Consider the following 11,933-nt stretch of genomic DNA (forward strand, 5'->3'; position numbering starts at 1 on the left):
AGCTTGAGGTCCAAGCCGGCACCGGGGTGCGGGGACAGGCGGGAACCCTGGGGGGCGGCGGCGCTGAGCACACACTCCTGCCGCCGCCCCGGGACCCCGCGAGGCCGCGCCCCGGCCAGCCCTGGGCCTGCTGCCGCCGGCCCCGCCCGCCCACCAGATGGCGCTGACTCGGCCCGGAGGCCGTGGGCCGGGGAGAAAACCAGACCCGGGCCCGTGTCCGAGGCGCCGCTGGCGGCATCCCTCCCGCAGCCCGCCCCCAAGCCGCCGCGGAGCTGCCGGGGACCCGGCCTGCGAGCCCGACGTGCCAGGCGCTGACCCCCCAGACGAGCCTGGCCCCCGTTCTAGGCTGAGGACTCACGGGACGCAGCTGCTGGGGCCTGGCAGGCACCGCGGAGCCGCCTGCTGGCAGCCAGCGTGTCTGAAGGGGACGGCCCCGCCCCGGGGGGCATCCCCACCGCCCGGCGTGGGCACAGCCGCGGCCCGGAGGGCGAGCGTGGGGATGGACGGCCGGGACCTGCCGCTGCTGCTGGCGAGGCCCGGCGCCCCGGCTGGTCTGCTGGGAGCCCCCCGTCCCGTCAGGAGCGGCGTGTGACCCCGAGGCAGGGTCCCTCGCAAGGATATTTACGGGGCACGAGTCTCAGGAGGCCCCGGGGCAGGTGGGGCGCAGGAGGCAATGCTCAGAACCCAACGTGAGACGAGACGACCGACCACGGCGCGACGCGGCTCATCCGTAACAGGCGTTTATTGGCGCCCGAGAAGCGCACAAACAGGCTGGACGCGGACGCTGCTTTCGGGAAAAAACCGCTGCGGGCCCCGCGAGACTCACATTCCAAAGGGCACCACAGCGACACACAAGGCCTCTGCCCTGCCCGCGGGGAGCAGCAGCGCCGGTGGACGGGGCGGGCGCGGGGCTGCCGGGAGCAAGGCCTGGGCTGCCCCTGCGCGTCGGCGCCCGCGGCTGGGGAGGAAGGCGCGGACACGGGCCCGCAGGGGGCAGAGGCGGCCGAGGGAAGCAGGTCGAAAACGAAAGCGCGGTGGGCCGGCCCGAGCGCCTCAGACAGGCCCATCTCGCCAGCCTCCGGGACCGCGCGATGTGTACGTGTGAGGAAGGAAGACGCTCCACTCGGCCTTTCCCACGCGCATGTTGAGGATCCTCTGACGCTTCGGACTGAATGTCACAGAGCCGAGCTCCCCGGGCAGGCCGCCGCGGCGCCCCTCAGAGCGCGTGCAGGCCGCTCTGCTCCTGGTAGTCCTCGTAGAACCGCCTCAGCGCCTCGGGGATGCGGGGCCTGACGGCGCTCAGGGCGCGCGTGAAGTGTCTCCGCCGGATGCTGTCGGCGTGCACGTCCTCCTCCAGGGCCAGCAGGGCCGCCTCCCGGCACACGGCCACGACCTGCGGGCACAAGTACGCATCAGTCCTGGGAGGCGGCCTTCCCCGTGACCCCCAAGTCCAACGCCAGCCGCCACGCAGCTCAGAGGGCGGAGGAGCAGGCGTGCTCAGGAGGGAGCGGCCGGGCAGGAAGAGGAAGCTTCTAGCACTTCCTCTGGGACAGTGCAGGCGGTCTCATCTCCTCACCTTACCCCTGCCCACCCCGTATCCGCCCAGAGGACATATCGGCAGAGACCGCGCGCCCCAACCCCTCCTCTGGTGGGCTCCTTAAGGCTCGGGAGAGCTACCCCGGGCGGCCAGGCCTCTCCCAGCCCCCAGACCTGTGGCAGGCCGGGTGGTGGACACCCACAGGCTGCCCATGCAGCACATGCCCTCCCTGCTGTGGTCCTCACAGGGGAAGTGTGGGCTGCGCACGCCCCTGGCATACAAAGGCTGCAGTAGCTGACGTGTTGACGTAACACTGACTCAGAGCAGCCTAAGCACGCGAGCCCCTGTGAAGACAGTGCCTGGCGGGGTCGCCCTGCTCACCCCCGACCATGCCCTGCAGAGGGGCCGGCCGTGCCCGGGCAGGGGCTCCCTCCCGCCGCGGGGACGACGGCTGCCAAGAGCAGGCGCCGCGGAAAGGTAACCAGAGCTGATTTTGCACCATTTTTGTTCGGACAGGAAGAGGAGAAGCGACATTTAATCTGCGTTGAATTTCTTACTAATTTTGAGACTAAAACAGTGAACACTCGGAAAGCTCAGGGGACCGTGAAGTGCTTCAACAGGCCAAACCCCAAGAACAAATGCCAGCCTTGGGGCGCACCAGGCCCTTGTTCCGCCCACGCGCTCCGCGCGTCCCTCGCGGGGGCGGGATTTCCCAAGACTCTTCCCGACCTGCCCTCGGGGGACCTGCCGGGAGCCCGGAGCCCGGAGCCCGGCCGTGCCGCTCCCAAGTCCCTGACGACGGGACCCCCGCTGCAACATGGCGTGCGTGGTCTCTGGTCCGGCACGGCCCATGGGCTCCGCGGAGCTTTCTGCCCCGCCTCCAGAGCAGCGTGAGGACGCATCGCCCACTGACACCTAACACGCAAAGCCGGCCAGGTCTCACCTCGCAGCGGCGCTCCAGAACCCCTGGGGCGGCACCAGCAGCGACCCGTCTAGGCAGAGACACAGATCCATCGCCCACGGGATGGAAAGGCCCAGGGCTTCTCCTGCGCCTTTCCACCTGCTCCCCCAGTGGACTAAGAGCACCGGAGGGGGAAATGAAGCGCGCACAGCTCCCGGAGACGCAACAGGAGCCGCCACAGCACGCCGAGCCCACAAGGCACCCAAGCCGCGGGCCTGGAGCACGAGGGCAGCACAGAAGGGGGGACAGGCAGCGAGAGGGGCTGGAGGCAGCGACAACGTGCCTCTGGCTTGGTGAAGGGCTGCCCCGCAGGCCTTCCTGGCTTAAATTTTGGGGCACAGCAAGCGAAGTAGCTGGCTTCCTGCGGGGTCTGGCTGAGGACGCCAGAGGCATGCATGGTTTCTGGCTGGGTCCAGCCCGGTCCCCCCGAAGCACAAGGGAGAGCCTCACCTCTGCTCCCGAGTACGTGTCTGTCAGGGGGACCAGCTCGTCCAGGTCCACCTCGCTGCTGACGGGCATGGAGCGCAGCTGCAGGTTCAGTATCTCCCGCCTGGTCACTGCATCTGGCAAAGGCACATAGATGATCCTGTCGATCCGGCCAGGCCTCAGCAAAGCCTGCAGAGACGAGGATGCAACGCGGGTGAGTGACCAGCCCAGAGCCTGCAGCCGACAGAGCCAGCACGCGAGGCCCCGGAACCTGCTCCCCACATCCCAGCGGCCTCCAGGGCGTGTCAGCAGATGGAGAGTCCCTGGGGCGGCGTCCCAGGGAAGGTGTGCGATGCAACGTGTGCTCTCACTCAGCGCCTGCCCAGAGAGGTGCAGAGCACAGCCGCAGACCACCCACCCTGGGAGCTGGGACAGCGCAGCACAGGCACGGACAAGGTCCACGCGGTGACAGCTCCACGTCTGCGATTCCACAAAGCCAATGAAACGTGTATCTTAAGTGGTTGGCTTCAAAGCATGTGCTACAGGCAGTTACTGAGAGACCTGGAGGGCTTCCCAGAGTCACTCTGCTGGAGCCGCAGGAAAGCGAGCGGGTCCCCACCTGGACGCAGGGGGAAGGGCAGCGACACCATCCGAATAGATTGGCCCCGCCCATCGAGAACAGCCAGCAGGAGGCCGCCCTCCCGGAAGGGGCCAAACTGCAGACACAGCCCGTGGGCCTGTCCACAGCCACCACGAAGGCTCAGCAAGCAAAAGTCCAAGAACTGGTTGACCTGCTGTTCAGGTACATGTCCCGCTAGTCTCTAATAAAAACTCACTTTTTTCACATTCACTGAGGAAATGAGAGTAGTCTGTGGAAGTCACTCTTGTATTGAGAATAGGGGTCCAAATCAAGGCGCCCCCACAGGCCTTGGTGACAGCCCCCACCCCCACCCTAGGCCCTCCTGACTGACACTCGGGCGAGGGCAGCGCCCATGGCAAGGAAAATGTTTTCTTTCACAAATATGTGGGAAAGGTGGTTCGCCGACGCTATCGGCGGTTTCAGTGGCAAACAGTAACGGCTAAAAGGATATCATCAGCCCTGGTGACTACTGTTATTTTCTAGAATTTCCCTGAGAAGTTAGGTGGACTCACAGGTCCCCCTCAGCCTCCTCAGTGGGCGTTGAAGACACAGACTCACTCACAACATGACTCACCAAAAAGGCTCAGTTACGACTCTTCATGTTTCCTTTGTTCCAAGACAAATTTTTGCCTCAATACTTAGACCATTTCACGTTCACAGGCCAGAGGTGCGCGCAAGAACAGTACGATAAGCCCTCACAGAAACTCTCCTCCAATTCAGTCAACCTTTCACTGTCTGCCTTATCTTTGCTCTGTGTCCTGTGATTTTGTGTCTGGTCACCTGCGAGCAGGTTGCACACCCTCGCCTGACAGTAAGAAGGGCCCCGGCACACGCTCCAGCACACACAGCCTTGGCGCACCCGGCATCCTCTGCGAAGACCTCGTGCCTGTTCACACACGGCTTCCTCGTCACTGTGTGTACGGCTGAATTTCACATAATTCACATGTCACAAAATATTCTTCTTTTGATTTTTTTCCAGTCATTTAAATATGTAACAACCATTCTGAGATCATGGGATGCACAAAAACAGGTGTTAAGAAGTTGCTGGTGGTGAGTGAGGTTTAACCAGTGCTAAACAGCCAGAAACGTTCCTCACTATGACTATATTTAAAATTTCTTAAAAAAAAAAAAAAAAATCAAATGATCCAATAAAAGAATCTCAGAACATCACTTATCTAAGAAAACAGTCCGAACACTTCATGCATAATGGGGTAGGGGAAGCCCAAAGGTAACAGAACCATTCCGGGGCCACCAAGCCATAAGCAGAAAAACCTACCAGAGTCGTCGACTCAGTTCTGAAGCAGGAGGCCGCAGGCCCGGCTGGAACAGGGCCTAGGAGGTTATTTGCATAATCCCGCCCTCAGCAAACCATGGGCCCAGGTCTGGGCATCAGGACCCGCCTCCTTTCTCACCTTGTCGACCCTGTCTGGGCGGTTAGTAGCAGCCAAAATGGTCACATCCTTCAACTGCTCGATGCCGTCCATCTCCGTCAAGAGCTGAGCCAAGACCCGGTCAGCTACGTTCCCAGCACCTGAAGAACTGATTTTTAAAAATAGCTTAGAAATCTGTCTGCCTGTCCGCCAGCACTTGATTACTTCAAAAATGCTGTCTATTTTATGACGAGAAAAATCTCATCTGCCTAAAAGCCTAATGCATGCCCAGACCTCCCCCCTTGCTGAACTCCACTGACAGGAATGGGGAACGCATGGAATAAGCCGCAGCCCCACCCGGGCAAGGCACCGGGGCCTGTGTGAGTCAGGACTCTCCACACGCTTGAGAGGCGGCGATTTCTGACGTGCACGTCAGAACATGCAGCAGGCAGGGAGTCTGCTTCTGCCCATGAACCAGGTTGATGACCGCCCATTAGTGTGTGGACTGCACTGGATTTAACTGTCTCTGATCCCCCAAAAGTCAAAATGGCATCCACAGGTCTTACTAACGAGCAAAGTCACGATGTTGGCCCACCTCAGTCCTCACGGCACCTGCTGAGCCACAGGCGTTTGGAGCTGAGACGGGCGGGACAAGCGTCTGGACAGACAGCACCGTGTGGCGGACACGCCCCGCACCTGTCCCGGCCCTGGACAAGGGGCACATCCAGTATGATCTGCCCCATCTAAAGTCTGGTTTCTAGAGGGTCCCGTGGTCATACCACATCACCTTGTGTTTCAAGTCTTCTTATCTACCGCCCGGCCTGACATCCTTTCAGTTCTGCCCAAGCTCTGCTTAAACACGAGCCCAGCGGCTCAGCAGACGCTTCCTAGGGACTGCAGGTTGGACATCAGATAACACAGAAACAGATCCTTCCGGCTTGCAAAGTTGGTTATTCTGTGCTGGCCCAACATCGCCCACCAAAGTGATCTATCATTCATTATTTTTCATAAAAAGACGTGAAACCCAAACTTGTCCAATTTGCCACTTGCCGTCGGAGGACTCTCGGACCCCCACCCCCCCGCCCCGGCCCTGCCCGTTCCTCCCACAGGTCACAGAGCGTGGGCTGGGGACCACCACAGTGCAGACGTTTCATGGCTGAGAAGTATTCTTGGCTGAAGAACTTCCAAAGTTTCAGTAGGAAGCAAAAGCTATAAAGCGGAAATCCTAGGAAAAGCAAAACTAACTCCATGAAAAAGTTTTAAAACAAACGTGTCATCACTAACTTGATAAAATGACTTTATGACCATCACTGGCGAGGGCTGGGCCAGGGCGAGGCACACCCCACAGGACCGTGCAGCTGCGGAGAGGACTGAAGCCGGACTTTGCGGCAACGTTTTCTATTCCCTTCAGCAAGCGGCCAGCCCCCTCAGGCAGGTTACTGTATTCCTAAGTCCCGTGATGCCGCGGACGCAAGGGAATTCAAGGCGTCTTAACACGCAGGGTGAGCTGACAACCCTCAGCGTCCCGGTTACATCTGCAAATTCCCACAGCGCCACGGCCGCTGAATGGGACGTTTCTACCGAGAGCCTCCCTGCCTGACAGCACGTATCCCACTGCAGAGGCCGCCACGGCTCTGCATTCGGCCTCCCCTGGCGCCTGCACAGCAGCGCCCCCCAGCCTGCTCCTGCTCAGCTGCAAGCAGACGTTTGGTGTCAGGGTATGCACAGCACCCCCTCAGCTACTCTTCCCCTGTGCAGTGACGGGAAACCAGCTTTTGCGACCCTCAGGCCATCGGCCCTCAGAAGTAACAAAAGGACCCAAGACATCCAGCCCACAGGCCAACAAGCTAATGGGCATCTCTGGGACATGGCTCGATCAGGGCGGGGAGCAGGGCCGCCACCCTAACAGCAGCTTCCTAAGGACAGCCACTTCTGCGGGTGCAGCAGCTCCCCAGGAGGGCCCAGGCGCCTTCTGCTGGTAAGGAGTCTCATCAGCAGCGCTGTGCACCCCAGCCACACATCAGGAGGCTTGCTCAGAGACCAGCATCCCCCAACAGAAGTGCCTGCAGCACAAAGGCTTTAAAGGGACTCCAAACATCAGAACAGAACCCACACAGGTGCACAGCGCGAGACACACACGTAGCCTATTTGGGATGAGACGACGCTCACCCTCATTACCTGATATTCAGGAAAGAAACAATACCCGCTTTTCAATTATTTTTAAATGTTAAACAACAATAGATTTATTTCAGCTGCATTTTTAATAGGTTTTTTTAATAGGTTTTTTTTTTTTTATAGAGGCATGTTTTATTTATTTGTTTGTTTGTTCGTTTTTGTTTATACATGCACTGGGTACAGTCAGAAGCGCGGGAGGGTGAGAGAATTCACCAGAGCCAGAGCGGGGAGCAGAGCAGGCAGAAGGACCGAAGGACACTGCTGAGGGGAGCAGCGGGCGGCAGGAGAGGTCTGCGCGCCATGTGGGACCCTCCTCCGGTGGCCGGGGAGCAGCCGGGATCGAACCGGCACCGCAGAGGCCGCGGGCAGCTTCGCAACCCAGCGCTCAACCGCTGCGCCACCGGGGAGGCCCCTCAGCTGCATTTTTAAAAACATGATTTAATCCAGGCAGAGCCTAATACTAGAACTACTGTTATAACTGGAGTCTACTATATCCTATCAGCATTTAATTGCGCTTTGTTTACAGTTTGATTGCGCGAACGCCACTAATTATGATAGGCCGTGTTTGGGGTTTCCGCAAATATAACAAGTGAAATGAGTATCGGTGTTTTCCCAAACAAAACTGCATATGAAGTATTATCATCAAGTGATTATATAAATAATAGAGAAAAGAGAAAAAAACTGACTTGAAGATGTTTTCATTTAGGCGAGAGGTATTCATAAATAAAGTTTGTGTAAGAAACGCTATTTACTCCCCATTATTATCTCTAAGATGTAAAAGCAGTCCTGTTAAATACTTCTTACCTGCCCCTTTCAACTGCTAAAGCATCAAGTTCGTCAAAGAAAATAATGGAAGGAGCCACTGCTCTTGCTTTTCGGAAGATCTGGAGGAAAGAACACCACATCAGCTAAAGACCAAGCAAACTCCAGGAAACTCTGCAGTTGGTTTTAGATCTATTATCTCCACGCCACCCAGGCCAACTCCGCATGCACCCTGGCACGGACTCTGCACGCCCCAGGCAGTGAGAGGAGGCCGGCTGCACAGGAGAGACCGCAGCGGGAGGCCACAGTGGCGAGCAGACAAGCGGGTGGGTGTCGCTCGGCGAAAGCCCAGCCCCACCACTGGAAGCTTGTGACCTTCAACAGGTAACTGCAATTCTCCAACTTCAGTTTCCTCATCTATAAAATGTGGCTGACAACAAATGCCTGCCTCAGATAACTCTAAGAAGTGAATGGAAAAAAAAAGTAGAGGCTATATTAGCACAATGCCTGGAAGAGCGCAGGGTGCAGAAGATGATGGCTGTTATGAACCACCAAGTCCAAGCTGTCCCCACAGATCAGCACATAAGCTACCCTAACCCCACGCCTTGGTCATTTCTCCAAAGACTGGTTAGGGAAGTAACGGTCAAAGTAAAGCCAGGATGAGAAAAATGCCCAGTGTGTGGGAGAGGCCCGTAGGCTGGACCCGCAGTCACCAGACTGCCCCGCTGGCCCGGCCAGGTCACCGGCGAGGGCTTGTGTCCCCGGGCCAGAGTCAGCACGAGCAGAGACAGCCTGGCACGCGGGTCCTGCTCTCACACACCTGGCACAGCAGCACAGGACAGTAACGTGACGAGCATCGCCTCCGCCCTCTTCTAATCACAGGGGTGGCACCGTCGGCTAGCGTTTTACAGGGTCATTGTTACCCACATTTACAGAAGGAAAAAAGGGCAAAAAGCAGTTTTAATTTTTGTCTAAGAGGATAAACAAGCATTCCCATCTCTCACCCATCTCTCCTGGGTGCCCAGGAGGTGGGGATGGGAACCGCCCTGGCCTCGGCCGCCTGCATCCCCTCTCTCCCCGAGCTGCCCCAAGGACGCAGGCCCCGAAAGCAGACGTGGGGCCTGGGCTGTGGGAGGCTCCTGCCCAAGCGGTCAGCAGCATCAAGGGGGCAGAGCCACCAGCCATTAAAGATGCGAAGTATGGTGGGGGGGGGGCGCGCGGCGAGTTCAGTCACCAAAGCTGCTTCAGCCACAAGGCCCCTGAGCTTGAAGGGCGCTGCAGCCGCCCCCGAGGGTGAACCTAATGAGCAGCACACGCTCCCCTTCTCTCGTCATGCTGGGAACCAAAAAGTTTACTTGGTAAAACTCAAGGCTGGTGGCATTAAGTTTCAAAAAAGGATCGCAAATGATCAACACAGCCTTCTTAAATAAGATAGTATTTTCCTAAAGAGAAAAGTAAATCACCAGCATTTGGACTTGGAAGCAGATGTAACACCCGCGACCCGACAGGACGGAGACGCAGACGAGGCCCGGGAGGCGCGCCTGGGCCCCGTGCGCACGGCCTACCTCTCTGACCGCTCTCTCCGACTCTCCGACGTATTTGTTCATTAATTCAGGCCCCTGCGGGAAAAGAAAATAACCAGTCAGTGTCATGATCACGTAACCATGGGTATGTCCTGTGATTCAAAAGAAAATACAGACCAAAGAATAGAAGCAGAAAAAAGAGGAAAGGATAAACAACAATCTTTAAATGAAACGGGTGCCTTGAATGTGATTTTGCTCACTGGGTCAACACCCAGTTATGGTCATGGGCCTCGACTTACAAATCTTCTTGCAAATCTTCTAACGCATGGAGTATAGAAATAAAAGGGGAAAAACTTGATCTTAGACACAGAAATACTGGAGTGACACAACTACAAACAGGCCCAGAACTAACAGCTGATAAAATCAGCCGTCCACGAAACCAGTGCTGTCAACTTTTGTCAAGAATTTTAAGGAACATAAAATTAGGGGACAAAGCAGAAAACACTGAAAAGCACCGACTCTAACTTACAGAGTTAAGATAAATCTGAGATGAAAAATACGCTGGGTGAGGTGCTAAGCAGCTATTAGCCCCGCAGAAGAAAAGTATCGACAGACTCGATGGCAGAGCAAGGATTCAAATCAAAGCACGGACGCAAGGACGGACCAGACCTGGGGTACATACAGCTGCACCAGGCGGCCTGAACCACGCGTAACTAAAGACTCAGAAACGAGCGCAAGTGAACAAAAAGTATCTGCAAACTCGAGGAAATGAAGGCATCTCCAGATCAGCAAGCCCAGGAGACAGACCCACTAGGACGTGCAGCACCAACAGGCCGGGACACGGAGACTCGGCACCCACAGGCGGACTTGCCACGCCGCTTGCTCGGAACCGGGCGCGCGGGGACGTACCGCGGAAGGGCTGCAGGGACACGCCAGGGAGCCGAGGGCCGCCCCTTGAAGGCGGAGTGGGGAGAGTGCGTCACCCACAGGCTCCGCAACAGGGCAGAGGCGGCCGGGCGCCCGAGGAGCCGCGCACCAGGTGAAAGCTCGGCGCACGCCATGTGGAGTCACGACACAGGGTGCTGCAGACGGAGGGATAAGGTAAATACCAAAGACTTTCCCTTCATCACTGGCGCTTTAGAAAGGTGGCTGACCACTGGCAGCAGCGCAGTGACGACACCCCACGCTCCGCTCGGCCCTTCCCGGGCGCCTGCTGTGCTCCATGACTCGGGTCTCGGGGCAGCCAGAGCCCCACGCTGGCCCACTTGGGGTGCTCTTCTGAACACTTCCATGGCCAAGATTTCAAGTGTGGAGTTGACAAACCAGTGACAATCACCCACATCCAAGTACCAGCTGCCCCATTCATCAAGCACGACTGCCACGACTCTGTCTTGCAGCCCGTCACTGCTCTACACCAGCTCGGTGACAACTCCAGGGCCGTACTTACACCGCGGGCCCCTACAGCTCTGTCCCCTGAATCTCTCCGGGCTCACCCCAGTCTCCCCAGGAGCTTTCTGAATGTGCCTGCACTGCCCTGTGGCTTTTGGCTATCCCAACGTGCATCAAGGTTCGTGAGTTCTAAGGGTCTAGGGAAGGCGAGGGAACCCAGCGTGCACTGTGGAGAGTGAAACATTATGGAACACGCTCGAAGAAACTCAAGCGCACGTGAGACAGAAGCAGCCACAGGGTGTGAGTAAAGTCCCTAGAGAAACAATGGAAAGACAGCGTCCATGCACAGAGGCTGCGCTGGGAAAGCATTTCAGTCTGAAAATGGGCAGCACATGCCAGACCAGACACGGCTCAGGCACGTAAACACCCAGGGGTGGGGAGTCTAAAATCACACTGTTCCTGTCAAAACACAACCCTAAAACCTCACCCACATTCACTCAGGAACCTGAAATAACACCCTTCCCCTTAGGACGCCACCCCATGTCCCCAACGGGCAGGAACGGAGAGCAGCAGGGAGGCCACACGACACCCACCTTCACGGCCAGGAAGTTGAGTCCGCTCTCGCTGGCGAGGGCCTTGGCAATCATGGTTTTCGAGCAGCCAGGCGGCCCGTACAGGAGAACCCCTCGAGGCGGCTGGATGCCCATGCGGACGAAGGACTCAGGGTGTTTCAGGGGCCACTCCACAGCCTGTTTCAGCTTCAGTTTGATCTTCTCCAGTCCTCCGATATCTGCCCAGGACACCTGCAGAACAGGATATTTTCTAAATAGAGGTGTTGACAGGACAGAGTAAAAATAAGCACAAAAAAAAGCAAGAGGAAACAGAAGCATCTAAGAATCAGAATCCTTTTTAAAAAAAAAAAAAAAAAAAACCCTCGGGGTCTCCCTGGTGGCACAAGGGTTAAAACGCAATCTATGAAGCTGTCCGCAGCCACTGCAGCACGAGTTCAATTCCTGGCCAGCCAGGGAGTGACCCACACGGCACAGCAGACCTCTCCTGACTTGCCTGCTACTCCCCTCAGCAGTGGATCTCAGTGGATCTGCCTGTTCTGTTCCCCACTCTGTCTCTGGTGAGTCCTCTTACCACCCCC

General features: G+C 57.5%; 1 protein-coding gene across 1 annotated transcript in view; it reads right to left on the reverse strand.

The window, feature by feature from the left end:
• Nucleotides 1-784: 784 nt before the first annotated feature.
• Nucleotides 785-11,933, reverse strand: part of AFG2A (AFG2 AAA ATPase homolog A) — a gene marked incomplete at its 5' end in the record, with an annotated part of 34,010 nt that continues 22,861 nt past the window's right edge. Inside the window, 6 exons of the mRNA XM_084245316.1 lie at nucleotides 785-1,393; nucleotides 2,949-3,113; nucleotides 4,977-5,103; nucleotides 7,914-7,993; nucleotides 9,437-9,490; nucleotides 11,377-11,586. Coding sequence (XP_084101442.1) covers nucleotides 1,217-1,393; nucleotides 2,949-3,113; nucleotides 4,977-5,103; nucleotides 7,914-7,993; nucleotides 9,437-9,490; nucleotides 11,377-11,586 — 813 coding nt within the window. The 3' untranslated portion in view covers nucleotides 785-1,216. The remainder of the gene's footprint in view (nucleotides 1,394-2,948; nucleotides 3,114-4,976; nucleotides 5,104-7,913; nucleotides 7,994-9,436; nucleotides 9,491-11,376; nucleotides 11,587-11,933) is intronic.

Source organism: Talpa europaea (genome assembly GCF_964194135.1).
Source record: "Talpa europaea genome assembly, chromosome: 10".
In the NCBI taxonomy this organism is placed as follows: Eukaryota; Metazoa; Chordata; class Mammalia; order Eulipotyphla; family Talpidae; genus Talpa; species Talpa europaea.